A 22,344-nucleotide genomic window follows, 5' to 3' on the forward strand; every position below is an offset into this window, starting at 1 on the left:
TCCGATCTTTATAATTTTTAAATTCATAATGGGGAATAACAGGAATAAATACTGTATCTTGCGATAAACCATATTTATTTGAATAATTATTATTTGAATAGTAAATAGATACAATAGAGAACGCTTTTAGCAGGCCAACTTCTCGGTAACAGTTGAGAACTATCAGTATCTTTTTTTCTTCTAAAAGAGATACGTATATCGAAGTGCAGATGCTTCGATCATTTTTTAAAAATCTCAATAATAATTAGGAATAATGATATAGGTAATTCGTAATCGCCTTATTAAAAACAATTAAAATATTACCGTACAGATAAATATTGCTAACTCGGAAACAGTTAAAATTTCTCGTACATGTAAATGGCATTATAATTCACCTCTTGGCCTAAAATAACAAAATGCTATATATAATAAGAGATTGCATTGCGACTCTTTGTATCGTGTGAAAAATGATCGTTAATCATCGTTTTACCGGACAAGTGTCCGACTACTGAGCATCTTTCATGTTCTTTTTAAATGGCATCGATATCAAAATCATCCTCATCATCCGAGTCTTCAACTACAGCAGGCTTCTTCTGCGCAGGCGGTGGCTGTTGTGGTTTCAGTGATTGTTTGGCTCTATCGTCATATTCAATCTACAAAAGATATTAATAAATTAGTAAAATTCCGAGATTATACAGCTGATGAATTTTTAGAAACAGAGATTTACCTCCAGATCATCGTCTTCTTCTTCTGATTCAGAATCTTCTTCTTCCGCTTCTTTCAGCCAAGTTAGGAACGGTGCAGCTTTATCGTGAATTTCTTGAGATAAATCTTTTGATACATATTTTTTGGTTACCTTATTCGACCACTCGAATAAAGCTTTTTCTTCCAAAATATCAACATCATAGAAGAGCTGCAATCAAGATCAATTTTAAGATGGAGTTGTTATCTTTTACTTTGTTATAGCAAAATTTATTTTACCTTCAAAATGCCAGGTACTTTAGGCATCAAAGCATCTTTATGCAGAGCTATCACTTGCTCGATTCCTCTGATCAAATACTTCTGTGCCTTGATGTCATCATGAGTGAAACGTAGCAGAAGTACCCGGTACTTTTTCGCTTGAGCAGCAATGTTCTGATCAAAAAGTAATTCAGCCAATACCAACGGAGCCTTGGTCTTGATCTCCAGACGTTCAGCCTCCGTCACTAGCTCTTTATGGTTGTCCAATTGCCCAGCGTCCCGACGACATTTAACTAACTTATAAAACATGTCCATCCTCTCCTTTTCAGTCTTATCGAGATCGTCGCTGATGGTCATTCCTTTCGCGCCATCCGTCAAGTCTTGCAGACGAGCTCTAACAGCTTCTTCTGACACGTCGACTGCCCAATTATCGTCATCACCGTTCTCGTCAGCCATTTTCTCAGGAGCTTCGACCACGATGTCGGTGGTGCTGGTATCGTTCTCCGGAGAACCAGATCGATCACCGTTAGCGGTAGCGGTGGTAGTTGTTGTTGTTGTTTCACCGTTAGCGCGCTTCGAACGTTTCCCGCGTTTGCCCTCCGTCAGAGAGCTACCTTGAACAGCGGGATTCAAGCTCGGTGGATTCTTCAAGATGTAGGTGTTCAATTTATGATTGCTTTCCAATAGCCCATGGTAGCCGCAGGCTTTGCATCCCTGCGAGATAGTCCCCTTCTTCGCGCTGACCATCAGCTCCGTTTCAGGGTTATCGCAGGCCGGACAGAGAACATATTTTCGAATGAATCCATCGAGGAGATCTTGCAGCTTGGTGGCGTCGTGCGAACCGTTCACGATGAATCTTTCATTTTTGAAATCGAACTGGGTTTGAGCTCCGAGCTCGCATCCGAAGTACTTGGTCGGGTAAGTGGCAGGTCTTCCAATGGCCTTCGCAACGTCGACCATGTTTACGATGACGGTCTTAATGCCGTTGCCCTTGCCCTCGACCTTGGCTTGGATCCGCGGCATTTTATAGCGATAAAACGCATCGCTGACGGTGCGGTTAACGTTGACGCTCCCCATGGTGAATGACGTTTCCGTCTCTTGCTTCTAGCTACCTTGATGTCCGTTCCAAGCGACAACTTACGACGAGACGTTGTGAACACGTTACTGCAAATCGTGGGTGGATGTTCCAAGCTTCTGGTAGCTCGGCTCTCTTGATTCTCGGCCGTTCCTGGATCGCGGTGTTCAAGTGGGTAACGTCTTCGTCCTCGTCCTTCTCGATCTAATTTTCACGTTTCCCAGCGGCAGTTTGAATGCTGTGCAGCGACGTTGCCAGGCAATGGCTACCCGATGGTAGCTCGTTACGTGTCGAGTCAGGGTGATTTTCGTTGTCTGCGGTAAGGTGTGCCGCACTATCCGCTGACGCCAGTCACGTTTCTCTGAACGGCTGTAGCTTCCGATGCCTATTACTGAAATAAACGTTCAAATTAGTTTATCTAATAGCAATAGTTTATACAAGAGATCACGAGGAAGTACACACCTGGAAAATTTTGAGGTCCTGTGTTTAGGCAGGACCAGATGGTTTAGAAATCGTTGGGTGGTATCTTGATGCAGATATTGCCTCGGTTTGGTGGGCAGAGGGGGATAGTCTTCAATGATCATACACGCTGCCTGTCCGTTGCTTGTGCCACTAAGAAAGCCTGGGTACCAGGTTGGTGTGGTTAACTCACAAGTTGCTCGTAACGAACGATTACACCGAGCTAAGGTGATGATGTTGCCGTTTAAATGTCGCTTGGACAATGTCCTACTACCGCCGCCTTTGCTGTACACCGATCCTTTCCCTCTGGATGATATCCTGGATGTTCCTGTAATCAAACCAGTTCGTTATCATCTCTTTAGCTTGCATATCAAATTGTCTTTGTCACATCAGACTTCCTAATCTGCTAATCACTTGTTTCTTAACCTAGTCTACTTTCTCTAAAAGTACCATTGTAGGTTAAGATTTAGTAAACCTTAACATAGGTTCTCTGAATAAATTTAGTAGGTTACGCAGTCATGTGGGTCACAGATAGTCACAGTCCCTAAATCAATATCCTGATAAGAGGACAACTGACTCCTTGAATAGTACCCGAGATATAAATCAAGAATTCAAGATAAAAATGACCCAGACCAACCTATGTTTAACCAGCCAAATCATCTCAAGCGACGTAACGCATAATACGTTTCGCAGACATATCAGTCTTCGATCACAGAAATCTGAATGTATTTTGTAGCAGCCTATTATGTCCATTCACAGCCGGATTCGAAGATCTTTCGGACCTGCTAAAAACGTTCGCAGAAAGGGACCATCAGGGGATGCTTTTACCAGGGTTCTCAGACTCGATCATGCAGCTGCATTATTTCTGTTGCCTGTTTTCGTAGATTGTTTGAGGTCGTTCATGAAAATTTAGTCCGGTGCGTGGTCTCATTTATCTTCGTTTAACGATCATCCAGCCGGTGTTTTGAGGAGACTGACCATTCCAAAATCATGATAGCGACAGTCACACGAGGACTTGCTTGCCGGGAAGTACGTGGTTTGAGGTTTCACCACCGGAAACGATGCGACGGAATCCTTTACTGAGCATCGTCAAGAGGAATGAAACAAATGAAACGGAAACAAATGATCAGAGAAGAGGACGATCGTATCATCCATGAATGCGATTATACGGGATTGTAATTTTAATTGCGATCGTGGGATGGTTGCTGAGGTTGACTCTTGGTATATTGCCGGATTTGGGGGAGTTTGGGTTTTTGGGAAGTTGGGAGGAGGAATTTTGGGTAACTGGAAATTAGGGAGGTGGAAATTTGGACAATTGGGTATTGGGGAGATGGAATTTTGGGAAATTGGGAATTTAGAAATTTAAATTGGGGGTTTTGTAAATTTGGAGACTTGAGAGTAGGGGAAGGTGGAGATGGGAATTTGGGAAGTTGCAAATTTAGAATTTTGGGCAATTGGAAATTGGGAAGATGGAATTTTGGACAATTGGAAATTGGGGAGATGGAATTTTGGACAATTGGAAATTGGGGAGATGGAATTTTGGACATCTGGAAATTGGGGAGATGGAATTTTGGGCAATTGGGAATTCAGAAATTTAAATTGGGGGTTTTGCAAATTTGGACACTTGAGAGTAGGGGAAGGTGGAGATGGGAATTTGGGAAGTTGGAAATTTAGAATTTTGGGCAACTGGAAATTGGGAAGATGGAATTTTGGGCAATTGGGAATTGGGAAGATGGAATTTTGGACAATTGGAAATTGGGGAGATGGAATTTTGGACAATTGGAAATTGGGGAGGTGGAATTTTGGACAATTGGAAATTGAGGAGATGGAATTTTGGACAATTGGAAATTGGGGAGATGGAATTTTGGGTAACTGGAAATTGGGGAGATGGAATTTTGGACAATTGGAAATTGAAGAGATGGAATTTTGGACAATTGGAAATTGAGGAGATGGAATTTTGGACAATTGGAAATTGGGGAGATGGAATTTTGGGTAACTGGAAATTGGAGAGATGGAATTTTGGACAATTGGAAATTGGGGAGATGGAATTTTGGGTAACTGGAAATTGGAGAGATGGAATTTTGGCCAACTGGAAATTGAGGAGATGGAATTTTGGGCAACTGGAAATTGGGGAAATAGAATTTTGGGCAACTGAAAATTGGGGAGATGGAATTTTGAACAATTGGCAATTAGGGAAATAGAATTTCTGACAACTGGGAATCTAAAAATTTAAGAAGTATAAAGCTTAAAAATTTGAAAATACAAATACGTGGAAATCTCAAAAATTCCAAAACTTGTCAATAATACGAGAAGTAGGAAATTTGAAAAAGTGGAAACCAAGCTCCCTCAGGGAGAATTAATTTAATTTGCTTCCGATAATCCACGTTGATACCAGCGATCGGAAAACAAGAAACCAATGTGACAACAATTGCCAGCGTATATTATCCGTAATATCATCACGTTAATTCCCAATACGAAGCCAGACAGGGCTCGCTATGCTATGAACACGCTTCCGGTCTACGTATATCGAATGTAAGCAAACAGAGACGATATCCGCGTTTCTGCGAACTGATAGTTCGAATGTTAACGGGAAAAGATTATTTCACCTTTTAAGACCACTATCATAAAAGCTTTATTATTCTAAAAATTGTACTAATTGCAAGACCCTGTATTAATTTTCTACCACTTTTTTCAAATTTGAAGCTGGATTTCATATAATTTGAAGAAGTTTCATTGATTGATCATCTATGAAGGAAAGCATCAAGTCGCATCTATGAAGGAGTTGAAAGATAAAAGCATCTTTCACGATTTCGACCAAAGAAAAAGAAGCATATTTTTGCAGGATTCTATCGACCTGGGCGGGGTTGCATTGGTTTCGATAGCACGACGAAATCCTATTATGTAAAAACATAGTATAATCCGCTTCCGACTAATACGCCAGCGCAATGCTGTTCTTGCTGTGATCATTAAAGATAACTGAATCGCGTAAATCGTTCCGATAAACAGCGTACACATTATTCATCTTGTAAACTAAACAACGCTTGTACACCGTCATTTATTTCCTCGGTAAAGTTTCACAAGTTTCTTTATCATGCCTACAGAAAAATTGATTCGATTTGGTCAACGAACTTTGCAAAGAGGGGCAGAAAACTCTTGTGGATATGCATTTTTTAGCGGAAACTTTACTTCCTTGAGTGGAGTACGATGGAATGCAAAGGTCAAACCAGTTGTGGAGGCTTTCCGATATTTTTAATAAATATTAATACAAATGTTGTTCAAAATTGGATAGAAAAGTATTGTAAATATTCCATATATCATTAATATTATTTTTTGTAATAAAGGGAGGTTTATTAATAAAGTTAGGTGGTCAATGTAGGTGGCTTTGTGCAATTTACAAAATTAAATTTTATATATTAAGAGTCATAATTTATTACACTCTCTTTCTTACATTTTTAAATAACGCAAAAACGTAAGAAAATTCCCAAGAGACCAACCACAAATGAGCTCCCGATTTTGAGCAGCAGTGTACACATAATCGTGCGTGTACATATGTGCCAATTAACTATTGATTCCTGATGATGACGAAGCTAGTTAGGGAATTCAGGTTCTCACGTGCACGAAACGTTCCAACGTCTGGCACGCGGTGTAAAATGACGGGTTTAGAATTCTAACCGCGATATCCCGTACCGATTAATCGTTTATCAATGCGCCAGTTCGAGCGCTAAAACCCGTTCATCGATCCCATCCGTTCCCGATAGAAAGAGAATTTCACGTGTGCACCGTGAATCCGAATCGTTCGAATTCCTGTGCACGTTTCGCGATACCAACGTTAAAAGAGGGACTTAAGAAAAGTGTAATTAACGGTGTTATCGAACGCCAACGACGTAATTGAATTTTTTCTATGCGCTAATGACGCGATAAGCGGTGGAGAACAGGCTTTTTTGTGTCGTTTTTAGTAAACGTAGAACGAAAATTGACAATGTTTGGGTTGAAAAAAAATCGAGGGAGATTTGTATTTAAATATAGACGAGTGACCCACGGAGGAAACACTGAAGTCGATCAGAATTTTACATTCTGAGATAAAAGGTAGTTATGTTATGTCAAATGTATTAAGGATTGTTTCAAAAATATTTTAATGTTCGGTGGGTCATCGGTGACCCACAGAGGATCCAGTGAAGTCGATCAGAATTTCACATTCTGAAATAAAAACTGGTTATGTTATGTCAAAAATATTAAGGATTGTTTAACAAATATTTTGATATTCGGGTGGATCATCGGTGACCCACGGAGGATCCACTGAACTCGATCAGAATTTCACAATCTGAGATAAAAGCTAGTTATGTTATGTCAAAAATATTTAGGATTGTTTAAAAAATATTTTAATGTTCGTGTGGGTCATCGGTGACCCACGGAGGATCTACCAAATACACCACAATTTTAATATTGTCAGATAAAATATTTCATACGTTAAACATATCAAGGATTGTTTTAAAAATATTTTACTATTCGTGTGGGTCATCGGTGACCCACGGAGGATCTACCAAATACACCACAATTTTAATATTGTCAGATAAAATATTTCATGTGTTAAACATATCAAGGATTGTTTCAAAAATATTTTACTATTCGCGTGGGTCATCGGTGACCCACGGAGGATCTAGAAAATGCACCACAATTTTGATATTGTCAGATAAAATATTTCATATGTTAAGCACATTAAAGCTTGATTTCTTACAGTGAAATCACTGTAATGTCTATCACGTGGATCGTGACCCACGGATCACATCTCCTTCGTTTAAAATCAAATTTATAATGAACAAACTTTTATCAAGAATGACCCACAAAGACCTTACTAAATTAATAACTGCAACGTTAAAATATTTACTGATGGAACAGCAATTTTATAGTGGATGACCCACAGAGTTATTTTGAACCTACAACTCCGTCACAAATCGTACTATTTTAAAACGTTCTATTTCAAAATCCGAAATATCTAACGAAGACAATGTCAGTTGAAAATTTGATAACCACCATGGACCACGATCTAGCAAAAGAATCTTCCGTCCCGTGAAATTATTAATCCGTCGAGCAATCGATCTACGGTGCAACGGCCGACGTGGCCAAACAATTATACAACTATGTACAACTCCACAAGCGTTGCAGCATCAAAGAGAAGCCAAAATATTTAAGCCCACAGGCTGAAAGGGACGTTTCACCCACTTTCTTCGATCCGCACCCTACGTTGGTTATTCCAGGCTTATCAATCTTGTTTAACAAAAATAATTCTTAATTGGTTCACATTGTGCACGTATGCGCGATTTGCACGCATCGATTGTTCGATTACTACCTGTGGAAGTTTCGAGATGGTTCGAGAAACCGGGGTTCGATTTTGCAGGAAAAACCTTGAACGATTATGTGATTTAAGGTAGATAATGAACGACGGACGGATCTAAAGCGATCGCTTTATCGACATCAAACGTGCGAAACCACTCCCAGATAAAGCTGAATACACGGTCGCAGTGATTAGAAACAACAGATTACCGACAACGAGTTGCTCATCACCCTAACGAACAGAGAACAGCGTGTTTCGATTGAAATACCAGGGTGCCGGTGCACACGGTCACACTGCACCGTGTCACACAATGCGCAAAGAGGCCACGTCAATGATCGTTACGCTCGCTAGAGGAAGAGACACCAAAGAAGAAACTAGGAACGATATCCACCCTCTGATCTGATCACTCTCTGATCATAAATCTCTTTATAATGGAACCTAATAGCATCACCAGTATCAAAAGACCAAATCTATATGAACCGAGGATGACATTCTCTTCCACGTCTCCTAATTCAACCAGGAAGTCCAAACTGATCAACGGGGTGAAAGGAGGTCAATCCAGAATCAATTAACAAAGAAGGAATGAAAATTAGACAGCAGCAGCAGTCATCATCGACCGGGTCCACTTAGTAGCACGTATCTTTGCTAATCACCTTGGTACATCCCCTTTCATCCGGATAGGTTTATCTTAAAAGCGATGTATCTAGAGCAACGCTAGCCCAGGAGTGTCCTATCGAGCGGTGCGGAGGCGTAGCACGATGGAGGATCATTACCTGCTCGGTACAGACGCATAAGTCGTGATTTGCGACCGTGGCTGCAGCTGCGGATGCTTTTGGTGTCCCTACGTCTTCCTCGAGACTCTCGCCTTAGGCCGGCAGAGTTCTGGATCGAGGAAGGGAGTCCGGCCGGTTCCTCTGGTTATATAGCCGTTCAAACGGTCGGTTGCCGCGGCGCAGCGTAGGACACCACTCGCACGTTACGACACGACGGATTGCGAACGATATGCCTTGTGGACGAGCGACTCTCTGCCGGCTGCCGTAACTGGAGTCACTTGGTCGTGCGTGCTCGCGGCCCTCGGATCCCAGATCGGCCTACCCCGCGGCTCGCCACTTGCGCAGGCGTCCTACGCGCGAGGATACGCCGTATATTGATCGGAACTTGCCCCGATCCGGACGTAACGTCGACGTGGAATCTCTGCTACGGTTAGCGCACGGACTTCAGACAAGGTCAGATTTTACCGGTATCGCGCCACGAGGACCGGAGCACGCTCCGGGTGTACCCTCTCGGTGGAAGACCAGGTGTCGGTGCAAGGTTAATTCACGTGTGGTTCACAGAAGTGACGTGATCGTGGATCCTATGGGTACTCTTTGATCTAAAGCTAACTCTCTACATGTGACAGAAATTGCATCAAAGGATTTGTAGGGTGTAGAGGTTAGGTCACAACTCTTAGTTGTGGAATCCTGGTAGATACAAGTTTCATGAAAGTGATGCTGGTAGAAGCAGTAAGCAGTTAGATGCCTACATGTAGTATCTTTCATCCTTCAGGGCTAACTGGAGTCTCTACATGTATATTCAGTAGATGGAGATTGATGAGGTATTTTGTTGGTGCAGAATTTAATAGAGGTTAGGTCAGGCTGCTTTCCGTTATGGAAAATCATGTAGACCTTCATGATCTTTAAAAACTAGCGATGCAGAGGCAGTGAACTGATCAGTAGGTGTGTGATGTTCCTGTAGAGTTAACATGTCCCTGTAGAGCCCACATGTGTGCCCACGTGTTCAGATAAAACATCCATAGAAACCCTTGTTATCTCTACATTTAGGTGCATACTATCCAGAACTGTCTCCTGTATCCAATAAGACCAACCAAACTCTTCTGTCAAAATAAAACGAAATTAGATCACATTCAGTCTTGCCATACAAACCTACTTCAGTAATCAATGTTTGGAAATCAATGGATACCATATGTTCTTACAATGTTCCCAATGTTTGGACACCATATGTTTTAGCTAACTGAAGTTTCATGGAATTTTCTCGTGTGCTGAGCAAACAAGAATTGAACGGTATGCTTCTCTCGTTAAGCAGCAGAAGATTGAGTAGGCCGGAATGAACGATGACACAATCGCTTTATCAGAACAGTGGACTGAGGTTACATCAGGTTCCAACAATCTTCCGTTCTGGGGATCAATGCACCCTTTCCTATGAAACTGAGTTAACGAGTAGAGGACACGATAACGTTGTATTATTCTTGCACAGTTAAACAATATGAAACTTGTGAACGATGCACGGAAGTTTCCGCATTTGATTAAAGCGTCGAATCGATTAGATCGCTCGAACGATAGCACAGGTTTTTCTAATGACCGATGGTAGATTAGATTTTGCAGCAAGGACAGCTGAATGGCGCGATCTTATTCTCGAGTAAAGTGGAATGATAAATGGAACGGGTTGATTGAAGTATAATGTGCTACAACACGTGGAATTTGTATTGTGTTCGTGTGCAGCTAGGTAGGTCTAATTAACGCGTACGATGTATCTTCTTCCGTGTGGAGGGAAATGTTAATTGCTGCACGTTGATCATGACCGACTACCAGGAACAAAATTGTTTAACACGATGCAGGAATGTGCAGCTTATGCAAATGGTTGCGCATTTTTCATATTTTGCATATTTTGCACATTTCACCTGTGCACCTGATAAGTATCTACACTTCGCTGATTGCGATCTCAAGTGAAATTCTGTGCCAAGATGTGTCAGGATAATAAATACGTTTCGTAGGAAAATTCCGCAAACTGGAACAACAGGAATTATTTGATCAAGTGGACCAGATTAAAAATACTTCCATTTTGAGATTGTTTCGAAGTGATCCTTGCGATAGAAACACCCTCTTGCGTACGACATAATAGTTCCTTGTATTGATCGAAGGAACAGTCTGATCAGGACTAATGCGCTCTGTCAACCGTCCAATTGCGTCCTTGTCAACATTCGCAATACGGAAACTCGTTGAATAAATAACCCGTTTACTCCTACTCTGTTAAGATCTAAGTCGCATTTGTCACGGAAAAAGTATGCTTTCCGCTGCAGTCTTAAACACTGATATTTTTTAATTGAATAGTTGAATTTTCATATATGAAGAGGTGGATCTCTTCAACTTTCAATCCCTAATTCTTCAGCAATGTCTTTAGCGGCTAATTTCAAAATTTTCCAGTTCATTTTACCCCTAAATGAGAGAGCTTATCTCGCAGGAGGTAATGAAGCTTATCTCGAAAGAATTACGGAGTCAAGTTTAATGTCAGTGGCACGATGAAAATATCGCGGGTTCGCGCGCAACAGATCACGTTTATGCATTTTAGGGGGAGTCATTATCTCGGCAGGAAAGCATGAATCGTATGCATAATGCATTTTCTGGCCAGGATCGATCTTTTATGGCGTGCTGATACGGCAAGGCTAGATCGTCCGCGATGCGTCGCGAAAAAGACATATTGCGAGCGAGACAGATCCCGCGTGATAACACTGCATGCGACTGTTTATGCAAATGTTGCTGCACTCGTTTTCGAGCGTTGCACGCGCGCTCGCTTCGTTACCTGCTAATGGAAATGCACGTGTTGCACCTTGATACGCTATTTGAGAATGTCAAACAGAATTTCTTTGATGTGTTGTGCGAGCCAGTTGCGATTGGTAATCGCGGAAAAAAGAGATTGGAAACAACGTTTACAAAACGAAATACGTGTAGACCGAATCGATCCATGCGGTGGAATTTCGAGCATCGCCGAAAATGACGCAACGAAACATAGTTCTATGCTAATCTCTCGATTCGCACGAAACTTCCGGTGCGCCATGCAGGGTGTACACTATTTTTACTGCTATACAGAAACAAGGCCGTATTTCGGAACTTCCCGTTTTAGATCGGTTAAATTAGAAATCTGCATGGCTCGATTAATCGAATGATCTCCGAACGATTCGAGAACCACTCGGTATATAAAATTGAAGATACACATATTATTTTGCATCGCTATCGGGCCGCTGCTGTGCATGCTTAAAGGGTCAGAGAGCGGGCCATCTTAAACCGCACGATAAATGGAAAAAATAAGAGGAGAGTACGAAGGGAGCGAAAGGTCGGATTACAAGAGACCGTTCGAAGAATCTGTTTCGAAACCGAACAGTTTCATGTTCACGATGATGAAGAATCCTAACCGCAAGATACTACACGTGCTGCAACTCGAACATTTTTAAACACTAATTTATTGACAAATCGTACACACAAAATTTATATATACAATACTTAACTATAGAGGTCTAGGGAAATTGAATTCTAGGGATATTGTATTTCAAAGATATTGAAATCTGGGGACATAAAATTATATGCACACTGGGATTTAGAAATTTTTGAAATTAGGAAGATTGAGATCTAGGGAATTTTTTGAAGTACTTATTTGTTGATTTAGTGATTTTTTTGATTTAGTGAATTTTTTGATTCGGTGATTTTTTGGTATTGTCAATTTTTTGGTTCAGTTATTTTTCGATCTAGTGATATTTTTGTCTAGTGAATTTTTCGATCTAGTGATATTTTGTCTAGTGAATTTTTCGATCTAGTGAATTTCTTGATCTAGTAAATTTTTTGATCTACTGAATTTTTTGATGCAATAAATTTCTTGATCTAGTGATTTTTTTTTACCTAGTGAATTTATTAACCTACTGAATATTTGAGTCTAGGGATTTTTTGGATCTACAGGAGTTTTGAAAAATTGGACCTTGAAAATATAGGGATATAAGGATTTTTATATATAGGGAAATTGAAATCTAGAGATATTAATATCTAGAGACTTTTGTATCTAAAAATTTATATCTTAATGTAACATAATACAATAAATAGATTCTCGGTAAAGTTACTAGAAAAATTATTGTAAACAACGTAATTCGACAATCGAAATTTCGATCGATAATAAAAGAAATAATTAGCGGGAAATTTGAATTGTTAATTAAATAGTTCCAACTCGAACACAGGTCAATGGATCGAAACGTAAATATGTGCGTCGTAGGAACGCGAGAAAGTTATACAGTTCGAATTAAAAGTTAACCTTTCGCGATCTTGCGCCAAATCAATTTCGTTGCGTTTCAATTCGATTTCGAAACAGCGATACGTTGTGATAACGATTGTTTGTGACGACGAAAATAAACGCATCAACGGAATTGAATCGTTTCAACTAATTCATTTATCAATACCAAAAGCAACAGCTGTAAATAGATAGGACAAAAAGTTAATTAAATTTCAAATTGTTGCACACGAGTTTTTTTCCATGGTACATCGTACAAAGATCGGAACTAGTTACGCATCACCTGTTTTCTAAATATCGTACAATTTCAAATCAGTATTATCTAACTTTGAGATAACTCTTTTGTATCAGAACTTATGCAATTTTATCTACGTGCTTGTAAATATTAAGAATTATCGGTGAAAAATGTATTCGGGATCTTGAGAGGCATTTGCAATTTAATGGAAACATCACGTATTTCCGATTAACCGCGAAAAGTGGAAATAGAAAGTTTCATTGATCGAGTATAATTACAAGCAAAGACAACTCGGAAGATAACACGAACAGATACCTACGTGACGACGTTTAACATATGTATGCAGCTTATTTAACTATTCAAGGTTATCATTGAAAGAAAAGAATAAATAATATAAATGCAATGTAATGCCAAAATAAGACAATACAAGTTTTTACAGCGCAATCTGTGAATGACATTTAGAAACGAAGAAGAAAGCTTTCATCATTCTGTTCGCTGATAAAGAAACGTTAATCCAACAAAACAATTTACATTTCTACGAAACACTCGATCCACACTCCAGTCCAATCCATAAGCACTCGATACAACAAATAATACGACAAAAATACAGTCGATTACGATAAATGTATAAAGTATGGATTCGCGTACAAATAACACGAGACCGCCGTTCAAATCGATATAGCACAATATCGTATGTAATCGAGCTTCGATACGAATCTTTTATCAACGATATTAAAACAAATTTATGACTCCATACTTAAAGAACTAAATTTTTCTTCGAAAGTTTGTCGCTATTGCCAATCGATAAATGACGTTGCATTTTACTTCATACATGAAAATGTCACAGTCGAGTTTTTAAATATTTCTTGTACAAACTTATTTAATTTTTATATATTCAATTATTTCTATATTGTTTTCTTTACTTTTTGCATACTTTTCATTTCTTTTCACATCACTTTACATTATACCAAATACAAATTTTGTGTACTACAACTTTTCGAAGTTAGAATTTACAGCATGAAGTTTTTCAAATTATGAATTTTAAATATTCAAGACTGGCAACATGAAAATTTCAAATGTTACAGTACCGAGTATTTCTAGGTCTCCTAACATTTCTGTTTTTATAAAAATATCACAAAATTACTTTAAATACTTATGCTTCAATTAGAATTGATTTACATTTTAATTTATGTTTCCCAGCTAGAAATTTCTAATATTAAATTTCCAACGTGGTACCATAATGAGGTTGCCCACACAAGGGTTAAACTCTCGCTATCGCAGAATGAAATAATATCGTTACCTCGATTTGATAGTTCATACGTTATAGCTTGATTTCACTTATTTTCCATAAGCACCGAAAAAAATCATGATTCATCGAAACATCGGCGTTACATGAGCGTTATCGCAATCTCGCGGCCGACAAACCAGCCGTTCTCGATTCGTTCAATAATTTGAAATGCAATATCGATCGATCGTTAAGTCACAGAATATGGAAACGAGGCGACAAGGAAAAAGAGAAAGGGGAAACGTAACGTACCAACGAAAGAACTTGAATGCGTGAAATGACGGAGAAAACGTTCATTTCCGTAGAAACGAGCGGCTCGTGAATCGTGTATGTTCTCGTGTCCAAAATGGCTGGTCGCTAAAATTAGCGTCGGAAGCAACCAAATGATACCAGATAGGAGGTCGCCGTCGTTACCATGCCCTGGTTCCACTCACCTTGACGTCGAAGAAAAGTCATATAAAATGGTATCGCCCTGCTGGACGGCCGCCTTCTAGCGTGAAAATTGAACGGGTGTTCGTGGGTGTATCGAGACAGATGGATCGCCCTGTCGGGTGCACCCCAGTGTCTCGTTTTACGTCTTTCTACGATGTCGTCCTACAAACGTCGTTCGAGATGTCGGTTGATCGCGTTGGGTTGACAACGTGCTGATGCTTCAGCTTTTCTTGCACGATGACAAGTATCCCTGTCGTCGAAATGCTATTTACTCAAGAATTCTTCGGTTGTACGTGATGTACGTAACGTTTTCAGCTTGTAACGAGCACACGAAACGTTCCGGCTTCTCAGACGGCTACTGCCTGAATACAACTGCAAACGCTCGAAGAAACCAGGGCCGTAAACGTGACTCATGATTCCTGCGATGATAGCGGCGCCCCCATACTGCTTATTATACTGTAGTAAAAACACTATGTTTTTGCTGATTTGTCACGTGACTCGGCGGTATCACTGACAATGATGCAATATCATTTTTGCAATTTCTTTAGAGCTCGTGACAAGAATTTTATCAATACTTGTCACTGGAATACTATCATGCCGACTGCAAGTGTATAAAAATTTAGACGAACGATATTGGCACTTAAAATAATCTTATTTGCTTGTACTTTTAGTACTCTCGATTTAAATTACGTGAGATAACAATAATAGTATCTCTCGTAGATGTATAGTTTATGCTCGAAAAAGAGGATGCTGCGGTAAAGTGTTTCGTAGCATAAATTATTCAAAACATAAGGAAATTAATAGGTATTTGCAACATCTTTATGTAAATTACTAATTATAATCGTTGCTAGTTCCAATAAACGCGTATTATATGTATGAGAACGTTTAATGAACTATTTGTTAAGTATTAAAAATACGTACAGGTCATTTACAAATTTGCCGCTGAAAAAAAATACATGTTAACAATTTATTAGGGAATTTTTATACCCTATGAATTTCGAGATATATATACCTTCTTTTACGTGCTCTGATGCAACATCAAAAGCAGATATCAGTTGTAATGATTGCACTAGTATTGCGCTAGTCGTGTAATCGGTAACATAACCTTTCAATCATTGCAATGAAGTGTTTTGAACATAACCTTCACGTGCAAAAGTAACTCCACGCGTGAGTCGTATTATAACTCTCATTATGTGTATTAATTGTAATTAAATATAAGTAGTATATAATATAATTTATGCTCATTTATTTGGTGGTATATATAGTATAATAAATGTTACCACAATATAATTAATAGTCACATCAGAACTTTGTTAGTTAAAAGGCAACTTATCTGCTATTGATCTCTAATTTATAATTGTGATACATTAAAACATATTGTAGAAAATGACTTCTCCATTTACTTGTATCACATGCCGTGTGGCATTTAAAGATTTGGAAATACAAAGACAGCATTATAAGTCAGATTGGCACAGATATAATTTGAAAAGGAAAGTGGCTGAATTACCTCCTGTTACTGTGGAAGAATTTCAAAAAAGGGTAATTGCTCAAAGGACTAAAGATGATCAACAGAAAGAAGAAGAATCAATGAATTGTAAGACATGTAGAAAAAGTTTCAATACAAAAAACCAATATGAAAATCATTTGGTATCAAAGAAGCACAAAGAAAAGTGTGTGAAACAAAGTACAGCTGCTGAAGCTATGGATGAAACAGAAGACAGGGATAATAATGTCTCACCTGATTCTGTGACTAGTAGAGACATGAATGAAGAAAGTTGCAGTAGTACCAGTAAGCATTGGAGTAAGGATGTGGAAATGGATTCTGATGTTGAGTCTCTAGATTCTGATGAATGGCTTGAAGACACTGAGAATCCAGTGAAAAATAATGATTGCTTGTTCTGTAATCATCATAGTAGATCTCTGATACGCAATTTAAAACATATGACTATTGCACACTCATTTTTCATACCAGATCCTGAGTACTGTGTTGATATTAGAGGATTGCTTGTATATCTTGGAGAAAAAATATTTGCAGGATATATGTGCATTTGGTGTAATGATTCAGGTAAGCAACTTCAAATTTATTCTCTTATATTTACATAATGCTTAGTAAATAAATAACATTTGTTTAATAAATTAACAGGAAGGACTTTTCAAAGTGCTGAAGCAGCTAGAGCACATATGATAGATAAAGGTCATTGCAAAATGTTGCATGAAGGAGATGCACTTGCAGAATATGCAGAATTTTATGATTACTCTTCAAGTTATCCTGATGCAGATGTTGCAGATCCAAATGCAGAAATTGAGATACCAGAATTAGATGATAGTGATTTTCAACTTATATTACCATCAGGAAATGTTATTGGTCATAGATCTTTGCTGAGATATTATAAACAAAATTTGAATCCAAACAGAGCTCTTGCAGTATCAAAGAGTAAAAAATTGCGCAAAGTATTATCACAGTACCGAGCGCTTGGATGGACGGAAACACAGAAAGAAGCTGTTATTAAGAAAGTCAGAGATATCAGATACATGCAAAGGATACAAGCTAAATACTCTACACAGTTGCAGTTTAAAGCAAATAAATTACAAAAGCACTTTAGACCCCAAGTTAACTTCTAGATATTATTATCCGTCTAAATATCATTGCAAGACTGCATTCCTTCTTAAATTATATATCATTTTTATCAGAAATTAATTGTTACATATGCTTAGCGCATATTTGTAAATCTTTTGTTCAAATAAAATTGTACTTATTTAGTTGAAAACCGCATTTAGATCTTAAATCTGTTAGAAGGGCATGTTACGAGGCTTTAATCATTATAAATTGTAATATTTATTTGATGGATAGTTTTACAAAATAATTCGTAATATATTTTCATAATATGTGACACCGACAAAAATAATATTTATTGTAACTTTTACTTTATACTCATATGGACCCATTACCAAGTGATACCTGTAACCATGAGCTGAGTCACCGTTTTCGATAAATTATTATACACGGAGCAAGAAGACAATCCGTGTTTCTGCGCTTTTTTGACGGCTATAAAAAAACATGTACACAATCGAAAATGTCGAAAATTGTGTACCATGCATGTATACGATATACTTTCAATTTACCACCGGCAAACTGTAGAATCTACATAAGAATCAACAAATGTCAATGTACAACATTTGACACGACTTTTATTTTCAATCACATTTCTATTGTCGAACGATATACGCTGAGATTCCCTTATGACATACATAAAGACGTAACTTTTTTTTTTATTTGTTATATATCATTTATCACGTTAACCAGAGCAACTTCGATAATTCATATTGAGTCAGCAAACTGCAGAATAAAAGAACCATCCAACGAAACGTTAAGTGGATCCTTGTTCTCGCATTTGTCAACTCGAATGTTTTAACTTTGTCTCAATAACGATACATTAGTTGGAACACAGATAATGGGTGGTAACCGATGTTTCGAATTTTGTAATACTTTCTAAGAGAAACACGCGGTCCACCCTCTATAGATACAAGTACTTTGTAAATGCGTCTTTAAGACAAACATACACATTAGAGACCTGTTATTGTCACACAACGATACACATAGTTTACACTACTCTTCATTCGTGAAATTCTTTTGTTTACCGAAGCTCAATACGTTAAATCTCGTTTCGTTTAATTCAACAATTTCACCATCAGCTTTAAAGCTTGATGGGGAGGAGCCGGTCTGATCGACTCGTCGAGATCCGAATACAAAATTTCAGCTTCCTCCTGAAAACCATGTTTTAAGCAAACTTTTTGCGAATACAGCCCCGTAGCGTCAGCTTTGAACACCTGTAAATATATTAACAATTTGAGCACAGTATTTAGGAGGATATTCTGCTTTTACACGCAAACATTTACATACAATTCGTACGAGGTACACTGCGTGCAAAAATACCTCTCGAGAAAGTAACGAGTGCATTACACCTTGATAAACGAAAATCATCCCATGCATATTAATCGAAGAACATGCTGAAACAAAAACAAAATGTGAACTTCGAGCGGTCACATTTATCCCAACAGATCGTGCTATACGTAACATCTTATCGTGTGTAACTTAGGCTTCTCTTTGTTTGAGAAGTGTAAGGGAAGAAATATTGATAATCCATGTGGGCTTCTTCTATTTTCCTGAGAGTCTTCTGGGAACTTCCTACTGCTTTTTAGTCCCTAAGGTCCCTAGGTCTGAACTTTCTCTTATCTTACTCTTACTATTCTCTTCTTAGGCTCTTCCTCAATTCTTCATTTCTTCCAAATACTTCTGCCCTTACACTTACCCCTGAGAAAAACCTTGTTGCACCAAAGTGTATAAAATTGCTGTTAAGAAAATAGTTGAGGCATATTATTATAGTTACATATAAAATATTATAATGAACACACATATATGTTCAGAAATTATAACTGAAATTTAAATACATATGTGCGGTATAATTAAAATAAGCTTCTACACCCTAGTATCTTTGACAATGCATGCTTTAACATTTATAATATTCAATATACATATATATGTAGTAGACCATTGTTATAATTGCAGTCAGATTACCTTGAAGCCAGCATTCCTCGCTGTTTCTATACTGTCTGCCATTAGAACATTCGCCAAACCTTTTCCACGGAAGTTCTCGTCCACGCTGAGGATTCGACACTCAAACAATTCCTCGACGTTGTATTTGGCAAAGAGATCAACTTTTTCGTTAACTTTGTAAAGAAGACCGAAGATTGTTTTGAATTTCTCATCGCTCAGCTCGGCCAGTCGACGTTCAGCCTCTTCCCGCTCCCCTTTCTTCAGTATACCGTTCAAAGCCATACCAGCTATCTGATGGGACATTAAGATTAACTTAATCTTCAATACGTTATAAAAAAGTTAATGATACATGAATCATCAAATTGAAGAAAATCAAACATCTCTAGTTAAAGAATTTGTTTTCTTCAGTTCAACTTACCGTTCCATTCTGATCAACCAGCATCCTCGAGTATCCCTGTTTCAAAGTCAGCAGGCAGTGCCTCTCCAGTTCAAACTGGCTGTCTCCTTTTTCGCATAGTCCTACCGCATGATTCAGTGGTTCATCAGAAAAGAAATTCCATTTTAAATGATGGATCGCATCTTCGAAGCGATTTTCTGGAACTTTCACAACTGTTAAATGATCAGACGACATCTTTGGGATGGTCACGGCACGAATTTTCCGCGCACTGAAAGGATTTTCCACGCGCGCACCACCCTTAGTAGGGAGAGTAGACTCATATGGGAAAAGGTCCATATATTGATTGACCCAGTTCAAGGAATTTACTAGCTACAATTGATTATGTATTCTTCTTAATTAATTCCCATCGCAGGGTACGCAATACATGCCCTAATGGTATCTGTAGCTATCCAATGTAGATATGAAAACGCCCATGTATATCAGACATGAAATGTACCATTGTAAAATTAAGGAGATCCTTTGATGTAAAGTAATGATGCACAAAATAAATGGATACTCTTTAAAGGAGTGTAATGTTGTTGGATAAAGAAGAATATAATCATTAGAGTATAGATATGTATGTACATGTTTATTCATAAGTTTTTACTAAATGATTCTATAACCTCCCACAACGTTACATTTATTGGCGCTGAACGGCATCCTTATTAACAGAACAGCAACTCTTTTGAGTGCATTTATACATGATACAGTTTCAGCAAACTTCAAACCGCATAATTAACAGAAGGCATTATTTTAACATTTTTCAATTGATATATATCTATTTTCATGTGATGCATCACAGGAGTAATATAATTAAAAAATGTTAGCAATATTGTAACTGTTACTTTGCTTACATAAATCTTTAAGATTTCGATAACATAATACATATTGTCTTATAAGTTTTACGTAAGGACTATATGTCTTGATCATACTTCATTGGACTCGCTCTTCACACATTCGTTCAGAATGGAAACATACTTTTTAATACTTCAAAGTGTGGAAACAAATTATTTACAGTGTTTAGAATAAAAGGTCATCATCACCTTCATCAAGCATATTTGCAGCTTCCATGTCTCTGCCTTCAGCTTTTCTTTCTGCTCTAATCTTGTCAAGCTGAAATGTAATCAGAACATTGTATGAGTATTAAACTACATAATAAATATATCAATCTTCAGGATTCAAATTGTACCTTAGCTTTAGCTTGTTTCTTCTTATCCTGAATCTTCTTTAATCGATAGAACTCTTCTCTTTCTAGTTCATCCAATTCTGATATTATATAAGCAAGAGTTCTTTCGATTCTTGGAATGATAACGTGTTCAATTGCATTCACACGACGATTTGTGATTTTAATAACTTCATCCAAAGTTACAAAACTGGTCTGCAAAGATGCTAATTCCACTAACAACTTAACTGCTCTCTGATAATTCTTTTTTAATTTTGCCAATTGCTGACCACCTCTAGCCAACCCAGCTAATTCATAAGTATCCGTGCCATCTTGATAAGACTCGAACACTGGAAGATTGACACCAGCTACATTATCTTTCTTGGAACGAATCTTAATTTGTGCTTTTGTCACATCTTGGAGGACTACTTGATTAAAGTCTCCTGTTGCAAATTTTGCTTCGGCCAATGAAAATGCTGCTTCTTTCATTACCTCTCCCATAAGAGTTTTTGTCTACATATAAAAGCAATACATAGAAACATTATAGCAATATGATAAATGATAATAATCCATAAAACCATAATTTTTATACCTCAATAATTTTACCCAAAATCAATCTGAATCGCATTTGTAATGCGTCTGCTTTCTTTTTTAACAAACCATGACCTTTCTGTGCCCCTTGTAAACGGGATTTCATTAACATTTGCGCACTGAAAAAAAGACATGTCAGTTAGCGTTATACATCATTTTACTTTCCTTTTTACTGGATTAGTAAGAGATTATAAGTATCATAGTATATATAATTATCACATAACAATTAATTAGATAAAGAACATATACACTTATGTGTATGCTAACATAATATAAATAGGTTTTATAAATAAGTAACACAACATTGACAATAAAGCAATGTATTTGATGTCAAAGAGTAAATGTTGAAAACAAATTAAGAAGGGGTTACACCCATCTTATGAGAATTCCATACAACTTGACAGAACTTATAGTATTTATGAAATAAATGAAAAATGAAATTCGGTTGCAAGTGAAACAAATCTGAATAACTTATAGGTGAAATACTCACCCCCGAGAGGGGAAAATTGCTAGTTTATCTTTTCCAGACATAGCTATTAACTATCAAGCAGACAGGAATAAGATTGATCAGCTGACTTGTGGGACCGGAAGTTTTCAGATACCTGGCGTAATGATTAAAAGAGCGCGCAAGTTCAAAAAAGCGAAATTTTTTTTGTTTGGCGCTTCCTTTTCCTAAATTCAAATTTCATGTTTCTAAATTTTTAGAATTCAGAATTCCTATTTTTAAGTTTAATTCCAGAAATCTGTTAAACATGGAACCCGATAGAAGTGCCCTGTTTATTTGACTCTACGACGAT

At 37.9% G+C, this 22,344-nt stretch overlaps 5 protein-coding genes across 11 annotated transcripts; 1 reads left to right on the forward strand and 4 right to left on the reverse strand.

Annotated features, from left to right (window-relative positions):
- Positions 1-58: 58 nt before the first annotated feature.
- On the reverse strand, positions 59-2,067 carry eIF5 (eukaryotic translation initiation factor 5). Its single transcript, XM_076539457.1, has 3 exons — positions 961-2,067; positions 707-892; positions 59-632 (listed from the first exon to the last, which is right to left on the reverse strand). The coding sequence occupies exons 1-3, from the start codon at positions 2,014-2,016 to the stop codon at positions 510-512; spliced, it is 1,365 nt and encodes a 454-aa protein (XP_076395572.1). The 5' UTR covers positions 2,017-2,067; the 3' UTR covers positions 59-509.
- A 195-nt stretch (positions 2,068-2,262) lies between these two features.
- Positions 2,263-15,176, reverse strand: LOC100880103 (uncharacterized). Of its 4 annotated transcripts, none has more exons than XM_012294282.2 (4): positions 14,806-15,176; positions 3,302-3,552; positions 2,477-2,801; positions 2,263-2,405 (listed from the first exon to the last, which is right to left on the reverse strand). In XM_012294282.2, the coding sequence occupies exons 2-4, from the start codon at positions 3,321-3,323 to the stop codon at positions 2,366-2,368; spliced, it is 387 nt and encodes a 128-aa protein (XP_012149672.2). In that variant the 5' UTR covers positions 3,324-3,552; positions 14,806-15,176; the 3' UTR covers positions 2,263-2,365. The 4 variants fall into 4 exon arrangements, with proteins under 4 accessions (XP_012149672.2, XP_076395581.1, XP_076395582.1 ...); XM_076539466.1 differs by lacking the exon at positions 14,806-15,176 and adding an exon at positions 14,624-14,763; XM_076539467.1 differs by lacking the exons at positions 3,302-3,552; positions 14,806-15,176 and adding exons at positions 8,579-9,678; positions 9,778-9,909.
- Positions 15,177-15,471: 295 nt separating this feature from the next.
- Positions 15,472-17,571, forward strand: LOC100881228 (cytoplasmic 60S subunit biogenesis factor ZNF622). 2 transcript variants are annotated; one of them, XM_076539459.1, is made up of 3 exons: positions 15,472-15,607; positions 16,187-16,868; positions 16,947-17,571. In XM_076539459.1, the coding sequence occupies exons 2-3, from the start codon at positions 16,190-16,192 to the stop codon at positions 17,423-17,425; spliced, it is 1,158 nt and encodes a 385-aa protein (XP_076395574.1). In that variant the 5' UTR covers positions 15,472-15,607; positions 16,187-16,189; the 3' UTR covers positions 17,426-17,571. The 2 variants fall into 2 exon arrangements, with proteins under 2 accessions (XP_076395574.1, XP_076395575.1); XM_076539460.1 differs by lacking the exon at positions 15,472-15,607 and adding an exon at positions 15,618-15,970.
- On the reverse strand, positions 16,864-20,218 carry LOC100883873 (arylalkylamine N-acetyltransferase 1). Of its 3 annotated transcripts, XR_013040412.1 has the most exons (4): positions 19,777-20,218; positions 19,380-19,649; positions 18,705-18,811; positions 18,491-18,631 (listed from the first exon to the last, which is right to left on the reverse strand). XR_013040412.1 is itself a non-coding variant. In XM_003700116.3 (3 exons), exons 1-3 carry the CDS (start codon positions 20,089-20,091, stop codon positions 18,473-18,475), a joined length of 744 nt encoding a protein of 247 aa, XP_003700164.2. In that variant the 3' UTR covers positions 16,864-18,472. The 3 variants fall into 3 exon arrangements, 2 of the variants coding, with proteins under 2 accessions (XP_003700164.2, XP_076395576.1); XM_003700116.3 differs by lacking the exon at positions 18,705-18,811 and having other exon boundaries at positions 16,864-18,631; positions 19,777-20,091; XM_076539461.1 differs by having other exon boundaries at positions 18,524-18,811.
- A 138-nt stretch (positions 20,219-20,356) lies between these two features.
- Vha36-1 (V-type proton ATPase subunit Vha36-1) lies at positions 20,357-22,193 on the reverse strand. Its single transcript, XM_003700107.3, has 4 exons — positions 22,038-22,193; positions 21,549-21,666; positions 20,984-21,469; positions 20,357-20,907 (listed from the first exon to the last, which is right to left on the reverse strand). Exons 1-4 carry the CDS (start codon positions 22,076-22,078, stop codon positions 20,815-20,817), a joined length of 738 nt encoding a protein of 245 aa, XP_003700155.1. The 5' UTR covers positions 22,079-22,193; the 3' UTR covers positions 20,357-20,814.
- Between the last annotated feature and the right edge of the window lie 151 nt (positions 22,194-22,344).

Source organism: Megachile rotundata, chromosome 14 (genome assembly GCF_050947335.1).
Source record: "Megachile rotundata isolate GNS110a chromosome 14, iyMegRotu1, whole genome shotgun sequence".
Classification (NCBI taxonomy): Eukaryota; Metazoa; Arthropoda; class Insecta; order Hymenoptera; family Megachilidae; genus Megachile; species Megachile rotundata.